Raw genomic sequence first — 16867 nt, 5'->3', positions numbered from 1 at the left:
TTAGTTGGGAGGTGTTTAATGTGAAAAATAGAGAATCTCTTACTGTTTCACAGTAATCAGGAATGGATGTAAAAGTACAGTTCCAATCATTCTATCACTTTGCTAGACACAACAGCCAGTTTTGGTCTGGTGATGGTAGTGGTGTTCTTCAGGTTGCTCTCAAGTAGGTGAACCAGTAAAGGTATTACAGTAGGTCACAGTTAGAGTCTTATGCTCTAAAAGAGCTGCATCATTAGTCCTCCAATATGCACCAAGACTGCTGCAGTGCGTGTAGTGTGTAAAGTGGCAAAGGGCCACGATTGTCCTTTTTGGAGGAGGGTGAACACAGTTCTCATCTTTCCCAATGGTGTTATCCCAAATTTATTGACAATTGGTAATTGCAAATTGTACCTTTAAAAAGTCTTATAAAACTCCTACAGCAACATCACAGATCAAAATATAAAAAACAATATTTGAAAAACAAACGTTTTAAAATCAAGATTGATTTTACACTACAGTGCCTATAAAAAGTATTCACCCCCCTTGGACTTCTGTTTTTTAATTTTAATTAATTGAGTAAAATGTCTGGATTTGTTTCCACTTTGACATTATAGAGTACTTTGTGTTGATAAGTGGCAAAAATTCTCAGTTAAATATATCATGGTTCCACACTTACACAATAAAATGTGAAAAAGTCCAAGGGGGGTGAATACTTTTTATAGGCCCTGTATGTCATTGTGACACACTACCCCAGCGACATAGTGTCATTTAACTTAGTTCCAGGAAGTATGCCTTAGTGTAACATGGTGAGTGACAGCCTAACCTACAGAACTGGCTTGACATCCTCAACAAGCATTTTGAACTTACTTTGACCAGGAAGGTTACTCCTTCCTGAAGCTGCTGATATGTAACCATGCAACTTTCAAGGCTAAGCACTCCCTGAATCTCAGTGAGATCACAATCAGCCCAATACTACAGGATAACCCTGGACATAAACAACGCTCTCATTTCCCTGCGTACCACAGCCACACTGTGTAACTGCAGTTACAGGGCGAGACCAACCCTGGTCCTGGAGAGCCACAGACTGGAAGACTGTCTAGATTTAACTAGGCAATTTCTAGACTCTTTGCACATTTGTATTCTGTCCATCTAAGAAGATTATATGCTCAACTGAGCAGTTCAGACATCATCTGAAATGAAAATGCCCCAGAGCTCTCAAAGGCCACAGTTGACCATTCCCGTCTTAACTAAAAAAAATGAACGTATCACATTAATCGAAACTCACATGTTTTCCCAGTCCATAAGGACTGCTGATTACAGAGTGGCACTATGAGATCCATTGGACTGTGGCTCTTCAGGACATGCATTATTTACCCTGCTGGTCTACAGAGTACCATATACCGGTACTGCATGAACATTTATTTATTAATTTGCAAACATGCAAACATGACAGTGATAGTGTCAGTAACCCCATCTCTTTAGCAGCAAATACAGGTAAGTTGGAAAACACTTTTTTTTGTATCACTACAAAAACACTATGGCAGAGCTGGACAAATGTTGTGACAACAAAGCTGTCTTGAAACAAACTGTCAGGCAACAGCCTTGCATAATCTAACAGGCAGTTCATAAGGATATTTTCTTGGTCCTCGAGTCGGGATCTCTCTGGTTAGGAATGAGAGAACGAGTCAGCTATGTACTCACTAAGATGGCCTGAAGGATCATCTGGGAGTACTCTCGTCCAGAAATGCTGAAAGAAGGACAGAGTTATGATGAATTACTATGAAAAATTAAATGTTGTCTCCAATGGAAGGATACTATTTCAAATTCCCTTCTAATACAACAAGAACACAAACAAGATCTATAGTTACAAGTCAGTCAATGCAAGGAAACTGCTGTAAGAATGCTTCCAAATACCTTTGAGTGAGGTGTTTTATATGACTGAGAGATCAGGCACCACTCTGAATAATGAAGAATGCATCTGTATCATACAAGACCTGTACCCCACAGGAGCCCCTGCTAGAGGAAGAATGAAGAATGAAGCCTCTCACAGCAAGTTCTCTCTAGAGAGTCAAAGGGCAGGAAACACAACTGAGCTGTGTACTGCACTGCCAGAAGGATTATACATTTCTCTCTTACTGATTAGATTTTCCTTGTTTAATCTTTACGAAAGCTTTGGCTATTTTAAACAGGAGGGGGGGGGGGATTTAATCCAGCCCTCATTTTGATGTACTGTATATTGCAGAAGAAAAAAGCAGATGAGGAAGTATTGACTCGCCCTCGTTCTTTTCACACAGTCACATGCAAACACCCGAGAGGACTGTGATTTATCACAGACACACAGCCTTTCTGTATCCTGGCCCTCCTGAAACAGTACACATCTGTGTGTGCGCATGGGACAGCACGCAGAACAGGGTAGACAAACTAACACAGCAAGCGCTTGCAGCACAGCACCTGAGTGCAAAGGCTGAGAAATCATTACCCACTACAGAAAAAAAACGTGAATTATGTACACCAAATTTAAAAAGATGATGCAACAGAGCGTCTTTTTTCTCCAAAACATCAAAGGCTCCCTCTTAGCTCAAAGCTGACATTTGTCTTTTGTAGGAGAGGAACAGCAAACACGGATGAAAGGAGACCTCCCACTATAGGCACTCATTCTGCCTTCTGTTTTAAGTGTCCAGGGACTGAGAGGAGGCTAGCCAGAGATGACTGTAGTGCGGTTTGTTTCTTCATGTTGTTGGCCGACCCCCTCCAGTTCCTTATGAGCTAAATAGTTGAACAGGAGCCCTGCTGCTCAGTTTATTGCTTCTTCAGAAGTAACGGGGGCAGATTGCTGCTGCCCCGTTAATTAGTATTTTTAATGGAGGACCTGAGGCTGCTGGACAAAGGGACTGGCAAAGATAGGACACTGCAGACCTGGACAGCAGGACTGAACCAATCATTTAAAGTGATATGTTTAGTAGAAATTAGCTTTCCCCTTTTTTTACCTGTTACAAAAATATGATTTACTTTCTTACAGCTTTCCTATTGCAATGATGCACTGTTAGATGAACACTCACTGCCAGAACACAAAGGTCTGTAGAAGATTGTTGAACAAATTACTCAGAGTTTTCCTAGTTTTGCACTGATTCCTCTATTTTCTTTTGCAAAACTTTTTTTTTATTAAAGCAATCTACTAAAAACATACCCTCAGAAACAGAAACAACATCAAAGCTCGAAGTTTTCTCGACTCAATTTCACCCAGCCTCAAGCAGACATTATTAGCATCATTAAATGGAAATGGAAATTTTAAAAATCCTTACTCCTCCCCACCCCCGGCCACCAAACACAAAAACTGGTGGATGGCAAAATGCAACCTTATGAATTCTCCCCAATAATATGAGAAAGATTCTTACGTTTGACGGCTAGCAGGGTGTTGCCATGACAACAGGCCACTGATGTCACCACGTAGGGATGGGCCTCATCAAGCTGCACCAGTTTGGGAATCCCAGAATCCTCTTCTTTTCTTCCCAGCCTGCCCCGGGCTCCTTTCCCCCAGGTGTACACCTCCCCCTCTGCAGAGAACACCCCAGAAAATGAGAAGGCTGTTTTTGCACCATTTAAATATCAGTGTTTATGTTTTTCCCCTTCTAACTTATTAATTAATAATGTTAGACCAGATAAACAGGATCTCAGGAAAACGAAAAGCTCTTTTAAAGGTTTCTTGCCAACTGCTAAATTTGTTCCACAGACAAAACTGGCAGCTTTAAGACTCAAGCCTTCATCTTAAGTGTTTTACAGTGTTTGCCATTCAAACTGCAGCCTGTAAGGCTGTTTGTCTTTTATTAGTCTATTTAATGAGGTTGTTTTTTTAGTGCACAGAAAGTATGTGTAAGGTCTCTTTTTTAGGAACGGTGCATTGTCCACTGTTTAGAATCCATCATCCTGAACTAACCATAAGGCTGTGAGGAATTCAAATAAGACACAAGCAGTCAAGCAATGAACGCTGTATCCATAGTCCTGACAAAGGATTTGGAATGCTGTAAGTGCTCCAATTGCTACCACAGATGGTATTGCTATAGTTACTAGCAGCAGGTCCAAAATATGAGTAAATTAAATTAATTAAATCTAAAACTGCCTCTGTAATTACAGTAATGCGATCCCAAACCTATAATCAACAGCAGCAACACTGCCATGGCATGAATTCCAATGCAATAAAAATACTAACAACTATTGTAAAGATCCGTATCTGACTCAGAGTAGAACTGGAAGGCCAGCAGTGGAGAATGCAATGCTTTGGTATGCGGGACATGCGGGTTGTTTTTTTCCTGTAATGTAAATATACGACTACAACGCTGACTTAGAATGTGACTGAATTCATACTTGCCATATCAGGGCTTTGATTCACTCAAGTTCTTCCTTGATCCTGCTGCTAAAGAGCCAGTAGCAATGGTTTAGTCAGAACACAGACGTGCAATGGAAGAGGCCAGTTTAGCTAGGCGTGTCGTACGCTCTCCTACAGCCCCAGTGGCTGCTTCAGTGCCGGCACCGCTGTACCTGCTCCAATGACCACGGTAAAGGCATCTCCGCATGCTGCCATGGTGATGCCCTGCAGCCCCGGCACTAGGTATGGCACACGGCTGTTCCTGCGGGTACTGCAGCCCAGCTGGCCGTGCTGGTTACTGCCGAAGGTGAAGCACTGGCCCTTGTCTGTGAAACACGCAGAGTTTACAGGCAAACCCCAGTGGGCTATATAGAGTGTATTCCTTAACACAGTTCAAGGAGGCAGCTGCGTCAGCACGCGTGGGCTGCAAAGGAACAAATCGAGGTTTATTCCCTGCTGAAAAGAGGAGAAAAGAAACACAACATTTCGGCTGTGGAGCCTTCTTCGGGTGTGGCTCCACAGCCGAAATGTTGTGTTTCTTTTCTTCTCTTTTTAGCAGGGAATAAACCTGGACTTGTTCCTTTCCTAAACAAAGGCCTGCTGAACAGACACTTTAATACACCTTATTTTAGGTTCCAGTTTCCAGCTTTTCTCCCACCGGAGGACATTGATTTAAAGGCTATTCTTTTGTGCTAGTCTGAACATCAGCAGAGTGTCTGGGTGTACACGCTGTCACACAAAGGTCACGCCTTTTCCGAAATGCGTATGAACGTCTCTCACCTGTGATGGCAGCAGAATGGGCTGTTCCGATGCTGACCTGAACAATTTTCTCCGCGTTAAAGGGAGCCGACTGGACGGGGGTGAAGACGTGCACTTCTTCAACCTGACCGGCAGGGGACGGCTCTTCCACGCCGTCTAACTTGTCCAACCCCAGTTTGTTAAACCTGAACACGCAGGGCAGACAGTTTTATTGTTATTCCGTAAGGAGAAACCAACCAACCCTTATGGCGCACTATGGCTGCCGTCGCATCATCCAGGAGGATGCTGCACACTGGTGGTGGTGGAGGGGATCCCCATTACCTGTAAAGCACTTTGAGTGGAATGTCCAGAAAAGCGCTATATAAGTGTAAGCAATTATTATTATAATTATTATTATTCGGGGGGCCGAAAAAAATTGAACCAGAGAGGCCAGCCTAGTAAATTAAATTAAAATGAACAGCAATTGAAAAGCTCATTTTAGAAAACATACGTCATCTTCACTGTCTGTGTAAGAAGAAATTGCGGTAGCAATGGGTTTAATTAATAGAATACCTCATTATAACATGTCGTTCACAGCTGCTTGTTTTTTAAATTAAATCCATGACGGCTGGTTCAGAATTGAGCTATGCCAAAAGGGTTTTCCTAAAGTACACGAAATTCACAAAGCCCTTTACACTGCAGTGCCATTAGCTTTCCCTAAGGACGCCCTGAAGACAGCAACAGTCAGAGCCCCTGTGTAAAATACACGTTGTGTGGCTATAAACAGTAAATATGTGTTGTAAAGTTGGGTGTGTTCTGTTTTCTAGTTAAAGATGCTGGCAGCGTGATCTAAATAAATACTGCCAAAAACATGCTGCTGGAGGGAAGCAGGAAGTTGAAATGCCACAGGAATGTCTGTGGCGTTCCCACCCCTATGCCCACCTCACTGAACTCTGTTCGCTGGCAGCACACAGTGCTCCTGCCATTACTGGGCAAGACGTCAACCACTTTTCTGGTTAAGGATCTGAGTGACAGGGATGACACAGCGTGTGTGTGTGTCACGGCACGGGAATGCAACCTTACAGGATCAGACTCCGAGGCACAAATTCACGACTTAATCCAGGATTTTCAGAACAATCTACTTCGATGAAAGGCAGCGTTTGTTTTTTTTTTACCAGCAGAGCTCCCACAATCACGTAAGTGAGATTAAATAGTTTCCCCTTTACCTAACCCAACAATTACAGTGGGTTTTCAAACAGTGAGATCTAATGTATGTTTTAGATTTACAATTTTATTTCTTAATTCTATGAGCTGCCATAAACTATGTATCACTTCTGCTATTCCCTCTTGGTGGATCTTCTACAGATAAACACACCTTTTAAATTGAGCTGAACATGAGCTAAGAAACTCAGTGGGAGTGTGACCTGCTGTCAATGCTATCCACTGCGTGAAGAGGATTGATATGAAAGCAAGATCATACCTCAACTGGTTATTAATGATTACTATTACAATACATGGCCAGTATATAAGATCACTTTATTAGCCATACACAATTTCTTGCATTAGGAATTCGTCTTTTTCGCAGACCCCAGCTTGCTCTCCATGAGACACACAGACAGGGAGAGAGAAGCTTGGGGTCAGAGCGCAGGGTCAGCCATTGTACAGCGCCCCTGGAGCAGTTGGGGTGAAGGGCCTTGCCTGAACAGGGTAGCCAAGGTACTGAATGTTCCCTGCTTCGGCATCTGCTCTGTTCTGGACTTGGTGTCACAGCCCAAAAAGCACAACGCCTCCTGAAACGGCATGGCTGTGCAGGAGATCGCTGGGATGTTGACGTGTGACACGCGGGGCAGGATGCGGACCCACCTGTTGCTGCCGCAGGCCAGGATGTGGTGCCGCGTGCCGATGATCATGGAGCAGTCGACGCCGCAGAGCACCCGGTGAGCCTCAAACTCCGGGGGCACAAGCACCTGTTGCGGGGAATTGTGGGAATCCTGCGTGCCCAGGCCGAGGCGGCCTTCCAGGCAGAGAGAGAGGCAAAGATGAAGAGGAGGATAAATAAAGACTTGATGAGACAGCACTCGTCCAACACTTACCATAGTTCTGAGCTTAAACATTTAAAAAAAAAAAAACAAGTCCTAAACATAAAAAAAATAAACTGGGAACCTGCCTACAGGGATACTAGATAATCTTTCAGAAAGACGTGACACTTCCTTACTTACAATGCTTCTGTCGTGTTCGAGGAAGACATGTTGCATGGCGAGAGAGAGAAACAGATTTACGGCAGCGTCGTGACTCAGCAAAAAAACAGGCAACGTACTGTATAAGCCGAAGAGAAAGCCAAACGGAACAGAAAAAGAACAAGAACTTTGAAAAAACAACAACAGAAGAGGCGCGATTACCGTTGTCCCCTCTTCCCCAAGCAAACACCTCCCGCTCGTTAGTCACAGCGAGGACATGGGAAGCCCCGCACGACACCTGGACCAGCTCGTATCCCAGCAGCGCCTCCACTATCTTAGGCTGGAGACACACAGAACAGCACAGGCATGGACAGCGGTGCGATTGGGCATGTAGGGTGAGTCCTCCCATCTGACACCACACAGTATGGACACCTTAGCAGGAAGTCACTCTGGGGCAAATGTTGCGCCATAGAAGGCCTGGATAACTCTGATAACAGCTCGTTTGTAGCCCCTGTTTTCTTACCACACTTGATTCTTATACCACAAGGGTTCAGGAGCTCTCCACTTGAATTTAAACCCGAACGGCGAAGGTGCTACTTACCTGTGCGACGTCATTGAAGTTCCCATGTCCGAGACAGCCATTGCTCCCACTTCCGAAGGTCATGACGATGCCCCTGTCTGGCCAAGGACCAAGAAGAAACAAGTAAAGACACACCCCATCCACCTTATCATGGTTACGGCACTATCTGCTGTCAAAGCCAAGAGCCTCAGTTCAAACAAATGAGTAACAGCCTCATTTCCAGCACATTAAGAGACAATGCAACTACTGTACCAGCTATGATAAGAGATTTAAACTCCTCAGCCGCCTTTGCTGATGAGCTACTGATAGCCACCCCCAGGCAAACAAAAGTATCAGGGCAGCATTGTTCTAACGAAACAATACCTAAACAAAAGACAACAGTGAATGTCACTGATGGAAAACACGGCAGGTTAGCAGCTAATCGGATTGCGCAAACCCACTCTGGCCGGTCTTTATCCTGCTGCATGAAACCCTGAGAAGCAGCTGCACTATTATTTATTATAATTATTATGTAACCTAAATTTGTAACTTTAATTTCCCCCCTCCCCGGTGAGCTCAGAGAAAAGACATTTCATTGCCAGCAACTACTGCAGCACGCTGTATTGTTGTGCATTTGATAAATAAGCTTTGATTGATTGGTTGATTGGTCACTTGCCTGTCATGCAGGTAGCGAAGAGATCCCCGCAGGACACAGACTTGATGGTGACCCCGGACTGGCCCTCCAGGAAGCGGGAGATGAACTGGGGCTGCAGCTGCTCCACGGAGCCGGGCAGGGTGGGCTCCCCGGACCCCACGGAGGGAGCCTGAAGACCAGGGGCAGCTGGTCAGAGCAGCCATCACAGCACCACAAACCTTCTTATCTAAGAGGGCCTTTATTTAAGCGGTCCGCTATCCAGACTGTATATACAATAAAGCTTATTCTTATTCTTATTCTTATTCTTATTCTTATTCTTATTCTTATTCTTATTCTTATTCTTATTCTTATTCCTATTCCTATTCTTATTCCTATTCTTAATATGGATTAAAGTCATCACAGGGTGGGGTCCCCCTTCCTTTTCGACAAGCCCCAGCAGGCATGGAATGGCATGCGACTCTCACCTCCCAGGTGATGAGGCGGCCGGACTTGGTGACGCCCATCTTCTGCGTCCGTCCCAGCGACACCTGCAGCACCTCGGTGTTGAGCATGGGCAGGCGGAGGGGCGTGGCGATGCCGCTGCCCCAGGTGTACACTGAGGACAGGGGAGGGGGGTGCACCGCCTTCCCAGTGCCAGAGCTCAGCAGCGCACCTGGGGGGCCGGGACACAGCAAGGACAGGAGACCTCAAGGACATTCGCCACAGTACATCGGGACAGTGTTCCCATGGTCTCACCCTGCTTTCAGCCTGCATTTACACTCAAGCAGCTGGTTTCCTGAGGCTGGTAACACACAGTATCATTCATCTCTACCATTTATGTATTTCCCATGATTTCCTGTGCTTCCCTACTCTTCATCTGGACTCAATTACAGGTTTGATTCAGTAAACTTCATTAATAGAATCTGTTTACATATCTGAACATTTGTTCATTGCATCCAGCACTATGTAAACTCCTGTGTTACAGTGTGTAGAACTATGTTGCTTACTACAATTGGTCCTACTGACCATCTTTCTGCTCATATACTGTATATAGCAAAAATATATAATGCCCTGTGTTGTGATCATTTGAAGCCCTGAAAGTCGCTGTGTTCCAAGCTCATTACTGTGGGCTGTGCTGACCTCTGGACCGGCTTCTGGGCACTCGTCCTCCGGGCCGCCCGTGGGCACCTGCCGGGACTGTGGACAGGGGCTTCTCAATCCTGGAAGACAGCACTTGCAGTTGTGATACGGCCACAGGCAGGACACTGTCTTCACAGAGTATTTCCTCCCCTAACTGGTCTTAATACAGCAGTTTCCAGTCTGCAGTCAACGGTGTTTTTATATTCTCCATAGTACCTGCAAGGTTGCGACTCACCTGGACCAGAAGTGAGGATCACTGATCTAATAGAGCCTACTGGGAACTAAAGTTAGCATTCTGATTCTGATTTTGTAATTCCATACAACATCACTGTGTAGTTCTCTTCTTGGGAAACGAGGTATAAAGTGTAAAAATTGATATATTATTAGTATGTCCCAGGGTGTCCAGATGCACAGGCTATTTCTGTATTCTTTCATTCTCAACATGCAGGGGACCTGAAACAATACAAATGTTTGTAAAATACTACGTATTATTGTTTGCTACCTCCACCAAACAATGCATGCAAGTCTCTCTTTATTCATGCAAATCCCTTGAAACAAAGTGTGATCACGAGCCAGAACAAACCTAAAAAACATATGAAATAATCTCGAAATGTTCTGCTGTGTACTTATACTTAATTGGGGCGGAGTGGTGGCTCTGTGGCTCAGGATCCGCGCCTATGACTGGAAGGTTGCCGGTTCAAATCCCGCGGCCGGCAGAGGAATACTACTCCGTTGGGCCCCTGAGCAAGGCCCTTCACCCTAACTGCTCCAGGGGTGCCGTACAATGGCAGACCCTGCGCTCTGACCCCAAGCTTCTCTCCCTGTCTGTGTGTCTGTGTCTCCATGGAGCATGGAGAAAAGCTGGGGTATGCGAAAATACGAATTCCTAATGCAAGAAATTGTACAGGGCTAATAAAGAAACATTAACATTAAAAAATTAATTAACATTACATTATTTAACATTAACATTAATCCACATTTGTGCATCTAATCCTCCTTACTTCCGAGTGCACAGGCACAACATTATCGAAAGCACATATAGGAATCCCAAAAGAAGGGACTTCGGAAAACGCAGTGAAGATTCAACAAGCATCCTGGCATTGGCAGAGGGAAAAGGCTCAGCACCATCCCTCGCTCCGACCATCAGCTTGGCGCCCCACCCACCTCCGCAACGCCCCAACCCACCTCCGCATCCGGACGTTGCCGATGTCCGTGTGGAGGTTGAGCAGGGGGCGGATGCAGATGGGCTGGGCCATGATCTCGTTCAGCTGCGGCCGCTTGGACGGGTCCAGGTTGAGCATGTTCAGGATGAGCTGGCGCAGCTCGGGGCTGTACCGGTCCGAGATCGGAGCAAAGGTGCCGCTCATGATCTTCAGAACCAGGGCGGGCAAGTTCTGAGGAGAAAACGATGTGGTTACAAGCACCTGACAGACCACAGTAAGAATAACAATTCTAACAGGGATTCAGATCAGTGCATGTGAGACACCATTTCCCATTGATCTAATATACAGTAGCTACGCAGCTATGCTGTGGGATCCTCTGTAGCAATGCTTACATTAGAAACAAATGGCATGGAAGAGCAGTAAGCAAGCAGCCAGCACCTCCAGAAAAGGCCCAGGCAAATTTCCTCACTCTTATTTTAAATGTCACATCTACATGTGAGAAGAGGCTCTACGTGTAAAGGCATGCCATGCTATTCCTGGAGTCACACTGAACTGAACTCCATCACTTCAACAAACTAATGGAGCAAAAAAATAACTACAAGTCTTTCCAATGAATTTATAAAGGGCAGTCTCTGGCACAGTGCTTCACAGGTGATACTACTGAAGAATTAGCACAAAACAAAAAAAATATTTCAAAATCCTGGGCTTCAGTGGACTACACTGCAGCTATGCAACTCAAGCTGCATGTGTGGCCTGCAGTACAGTAGAGTTCGTTAGACACCTGTAAACTAAACTACAAGGAGGTAGGTGGTAGATGAGATGAATATCTGCCATAGCAGACCCAAGATCCAATATAATAAGTACAGTTCTTCTATCGCACCACACCAGGAGCATAAAGAGATTAAAATGGGGGCTATATGGGGAAAAGATTAAGTAAGTTCATACCGCAGCCTCAAAAGCCCTCTTTAGACTGGCCAGCTCGTACAGCACACATCCCAGGGCCCAGATGTCACTCTTCTGGTTGTAGGGTTTCCCTTCACACAGCTCGGGAGAAATGTAGCAGGGAGTCCCGACAACCTGTGGGAGCCCAATCACAAAAGAGAAGAAGAAAAAAAGATGACCATTGTAAGAATTTTATGAAGGCAAATGACGTACTCTGCACGGCAGTAATAGTAGTGTCGAATCAATTTTGGTATTTTTGCCTCAGATCTTTTACATTGAGCTTTTAGCAAGGTGATGCAACACAGAAACGTTTATTGCAAAATAGCTTTTGTAAGGGCAAAGCTGCTCTGAGTTGAGTCAATGTAAGTAAGTCATTCAACAACCATGTAAAAATAGAAAATGTAAGGTCAGAAGAGTCAAAATCTTTTTTGGGGTGGAGGCAATGTGGCAATAAATACTTAAGTGGTTCGCTCAAATTCTAATAAGAGCTAAACAAGCAGACAAATATGAAAACTGTCATGTTTTTTAAGTTTGTGTGTTTTCTTTTATTTGTATGAGAGAGGGGTTAAAGAGAAAAAAGGTTTGGTTTACCGAAAGGGATAGCATCCATAATACTTTGGCGTTAACTCGCCTGGCTGAGGAGGATCAGGGGTGTCTCAACCCCCGTCACTTGCGAGGAATGAGCCAGGGAGCTGCTTCATGAGAAAGCAGATGCACGCAGAGTATTTACATATAGGAGAGCAGAAGTGCACCATTAGAATATGACCTCATCCTAGACCTCTATTAAATAACACCATTAATGATTTCTTTTGCTCTTTTTTCCATTAGCGGCACAGCCAACGGGTGTCGGACAGCCGCCCAGCACCCTGCAGGAATGCTCACAGTGTAGGCTTTGCTCTTGCTGACGAGGATCTTGGAGATGCCGAAGTCCCCGATCTTCACGATCATCTGGTGCTTGTCCAGCAGGATGTTCTGCGTCTTGAGGTCGCGGTGCAGGATGAGCTTGTTGTGGACGTGGTGGAGCGCGAGGAGGATCTGGACGAAGAAGTGCAGGATGGTGTCCTCGTCCAGCAGGGAGTTACAGCGCTTCTGGATGAAGTCCGCCAGGGTGCCGCCTGGAGAGAACCAGAAAAACATATGGGAAGTATCCACCTCTGTCTGCTGTCCAGCTGTACCTGTGACTATTGTCCAGATCCACCTCTGTCTGCAGTCCAGCTGTACCTCTGTCTGCTGTCCAGCTCCACCTCTGTCTGCTGTCCAGCTGTACCTGTGACTACTGTCCAGCTCCACCTCTGTCTGCTGTCCAGCTCCACCTCTGTCTGCAGCCCAGCTCCACCTCTGTCTGCTGTCCAGCTCCACCTCTGTCTGCTGTCCAGTTGTACCTCTGTCTGCTGTCAGACATGCTGGAGTGAAGGAGTGAAGGAGTGTGGATGTGTGTGAAGGTGAGTGAAGGTGAGTGGATGTGTGTGAAGGTGTGTGAAGGTGTGTGGATGTGTGTAGATGTGTGTAGATGTGTGTGGATGTGTGTGAAGGTGTGTGAAGGTGTGTGGATGTGTGTGAAGGTGTGTGGATGTGTGTGAAGGTGTGTGGATGTGTGTGAAGGTGTGTGGATGTGTGTGAAGGTGTGTGGATGTGTGTGAAGGTGTGTGGATGTGTGTGAAGGTGTGTGGATGTGTGTGAAGGTGTGTGGATGTGTGTGAAGGTGTGTGGATGTGTGTGAAGGTGTGTGGATGTGTGTGGATGTGTGTGAAGGTGAGTGAAGGTGAGTGAAAGTGTGTGGATGTGTGTGAAGGTGTGTGAAGGTGAGTGAAGGTGAGTGAAGGTGTGTGAAGGTGTGTGAAGGTGTGTGGATGTGTGTGAAGGTGTGTGGATGTGTGTGAAGGTGTGTGGATGTGTGTGAAGGTGTGTGGATGTGTGTGGATGTGTGTGAAGGTGAGTGAAGGTGAGTGAAGGTGAGTGAAGGTGTGTGAAGGTGTGTGGATGTGTGTGAAGGTGAGTGAAGGTGTGTGAAGGTGTGTGAAGGTGAGTGAAGGAGTGTGGATGTGTGTGGATGTGTCTGAAGGTGAGTGAAGGAGTGTGGATGTGTGTGAAGGTGAGTGAAGGTGTGTGGATGTGTGTGAAGGTGAGTGAAGGTGTGTGGATGTGTGTGAAGGTGTGTGAAGGTGAGTGAAGGTGTGTGGATGTGTGTGGATGTGTGTGGATGTGTGTGAAGGTGAGTGAAGGTGTGTGGATGTGTGTGAAGGTGAGTGAAGGTGAGTGGATGTGTGTGAAGGTGAGTGAAGGTGAGTGAAGGTGTGTGAAGGTGTGTGAAGGTGTGTGAAGGTGTGTGGATGTGTGTGAAGGTGTGTGGATGTGTGTGGATGTGTGTGAAGGTGTGTGAAGGTGAGTGAAGGTGAGTGAAGGTGTGTGGATGTGTGTGAAGGTGTGTGAAGGTGTGTGGATGTGTGTGGATGTGTGTAGATGTGTGTGGATGTGTGTGAAGGTGTGTGAAGGTGTGTGAAGGTGTGTGGATGTGTGTGAAGGTGTGTGGATGTGTGTGGATGTGTGTGGATGTGTGTGAAGGTGTGTGGATGTGTGTGGATGTGTGTGAATGTGTGTGGATGTGTGTGAAGGTGAGTGAAGGTGTGTGGATGTGTGTGAAGGTGTGTGAAGGTGAGTGAAGGTGTGTGGATGTGTGTGGATGTGTGTGGATGTGTGTGAAGGTGAGTGAAGGTGTGTGGATGTGTGTGAAGGTGAGTGAAGGTGTGTGGATGTGTGTGAAGGTGTGTGAAGGTGAGTGAAGGTGTGTGGATGTGTGTGAAGGTGTGTGGATGTGTGTGAAGGTGAGTGAAGGTGTGTGGATGTGTGTGAAGGTGTGTGAAGGTGAGTGAAGGTGTGTGGATGTGTGTGAAGGTGTGTGGATGTGTGTGGAGGTGTGTGAAGGTGTGTGGATGTGTGTGAAGGTGTGTGGATGTGTGTGAAGGTGTGTGAAGGTGTGTGAAGGTGTGTGAAGGTGTGTGGATGTGTGTGGATGTGTGTGAAGGTGTGTGGATGTGTGTGGATGTGTGTGAAGGTGTGTGGATGTGTGTGGATGTGTGTGGATGTGTGTGAAGGTGTGTGGATGTGTGTGGATGTGTGTGAAGGTGTGTGAAGGTGAGTGAAGGAGTGTGGATGTGTGTGGATGTGTCTGAAGGTGAGTGAAGGTGAGTGAAGGTGTGTGGATGTGTGTGAAGGTGTGTGAAGGTGTGTGAAGGTGAGTGAAGGTGAGTGAAGGAGTGTGGATGTGTGTGGATGTGTGTGGATGTGTGTGAAGGTGAGTGAAGGTGAGTGAAGGTGAGTGAAGGTGAGTGAAGGAGTGTGGATGTGTGTGGATGTGTGTGAAGGTGAGTGAAGGTGAGTGAAAGTGTCCTCACTGCACAGGGACAGGACCTCCTGCCTCAGCCGGCAGCCGGCGCTCACCTGGGGCGTACTCCATGGCAATCATCAGGGCCTTGTCCTCCAGGAAGTTCTCGTAGTACTCGATGATGTTGGGGTGGCTGAGCAGTTTGAGGACCTGGCACTCGTTCTGGGCAGCCAGGCGCTCGTCCCGGGTCATCTGCTCCACGGGGATCTCCTTCAGGATCACCAGGTTCTGATCACTCCTCCTCCGGCACAGGTGGACAATACTGTCATAGTAGGAAAGGGAGAGAACTGGTTACATTCCTGCTCTGGACAACTACACATCAATTACAGGAATCATTATTAGAAGCATTACAATTCACTGTAATCTACTACAAGTATCTAATCTGGGGACAAGTAACAATGGTGATCTAAAAGGATAACAAATCACATCACGCTTACTGAGTTATATTGCATTGACAGTGAAAAGCAATACTTACAATAATAAGCAGAATAATGTGAGCTTCAGTAACAACTATTTAAAATATATTATATTTTGCATAAAGTATTTTATAAAGTTACTGCATACAATGCAATTCGTAGTCACAATTAAGATGCCCCCAAGGGGTGGAAACGACCTCGTGCCGTCGTCATGGTAATTAATCAGACGACGCCGGGGGGCCAACTTCCGGTGTTCACAAAGTTTTACCAGCCCTGTTACTTCTTACCACACTTTTCAGAAAAAAAAGAAGAAATATATATTTTGCACGGTTTTCTTTTCTGCCACCGACGGGAAAATAAACGGCGTTGCCGACCGCAGTTAAACATCACAGCACCCACAATGCGCCTTTGAGTGTTAGTCACTGTAAAAACATTTTTAATCCTATGTTGTAGCCGGGGAAAAAAACTTAAATACAGGCCGTTGCCTTCTGGCGGCGAGGAGATGAAATAATGCGCATTCAAACCCTCAGGAATCCCAGACCGCCCCCATCTTGCCTAGTTTGAATTTGAAAAGTTTTGAAAATGTAAAACGAGAGAGGATGAAATTTTAAAACACGTTTGCTCTAAAGTGAGTTTAAAGAAACGCATAGAAAGCCGCCGTCCAATGTTTACAAGTATATATAGAATTTTTATTACCCAAAAGCTCCTCTCCCAACTACTTTAATTTTTTCATACTTCTCCATCGCAGGACTGTCAGCGACTGACAAACATCCAGCCCGTCTCTAGGCAACACTTCCTGCCTCGCTACAGGAAAACCGCTGGGACAAACATCTGGACAGAGAAAGTGCAAAGAAAAACGTGTTTTTTTTTATTCCGTCTTTCGCCCAATGAGTTTGTGACACGCTAGAAAACAAAGTACAACACGGATGCAGACATCTTAGTTTAGTTCTAATTTTCGGGTACTATCGGGAACAATCAAAATCATTATTTCAAAGTTTTATAATTTCTGGAATAAGGCGCTTTTTTGAAGAACCAAAACAGCAGAAACACATTATACAGAGCAGCAGCTGAGAGCCTAACAACCAGCAAATCTAAAAGTGAGATGAAATAACGATAATTGTGACTTTGTATAGTGTCTTTCATGACGCTTCATCTTGAGGTGGATTACAACAAAACAAAGCAAATGCAAATCCACTAGAAACGTGTGACTGAACATTTGAATACGATAAAATTAAACAGAACTTAAAGCTAGAGCACAAAAGCACGTTTCAAGAGAGGATTTATACTGGCAAGAGCCAGTATAGGCTGGGAGATCAGCCCACAGCCTCAGAACAACAGGAAGGACAGCAGCTCTGTCTCCCAGAATCTCTCCCA

General features: G+C 45.5%; 1 protein-coding gene and 1 long non-coding RNA gene across 2 annotated transcripts; one reads left to right on the top strand and one right to left on the bottom strand.

Annotated features, from left to right (window-relative positions):
* nek8 (NIMA-related kinase 8) lies at positions 1-16266 on the bottom strand. Its single transcript, XM_069184373.1, has 15 exons — positions 16190-16266; positions 15134-15339; positions 12578-12810; positions 11699-11830; positions 10776-10984; positions 9591-9670; positions 8936-9123; positions 8493-8640; positions 7859-7935; positions 7480-7597; positions 6944-7094; positions 5123-5286; positions 4516-4668; positions 3375-3533; positions 1-1726 (listed from the first exon to the last, which is right to left on the bottom strand). The coding sequence occupies exons 1-15, from the start codon at positions 16234-16236 to the stop codon at positions 1698-1700; spliced, it is 2094 nt and encodes a 697-aa protein (XP_069040474.1). The 5' UTR covers positions 16237-16266; the 3' UTR covers positions 1-1697.
* On the top strand, positions 6038-8767 carry LOC138225149 (uncharacterized). Its single transcript, XR_011183728.1, has 2 exons — positions 6038-6276; positions 8504-8767. It is a non-coding gene; the product is annotated as an uncharacterized lncRNA (long non-coding RNA).
* Positions 16267-16867: the final 601 nt, after the last annotated feature.

The sequence above is a fragment of the Lepisosteus oculatus genome, chromosome 26, assembly GCF_040954835.1.
Source record: "Lepisosteus oculatus isolate fLepOcu1 chromosome 26, fLepOcu1.hap2, whole genome shotgun sequence".
NCBI lineage: Eukaryota > Metazoa > Chordata > Actinopteri > Semionotiformes > Lepisosteidae > Lepisosteus > Lepisosteus oculatus.
This window is presented reverse-complemented; position numbering and strand designations above follow the sequence as displayed.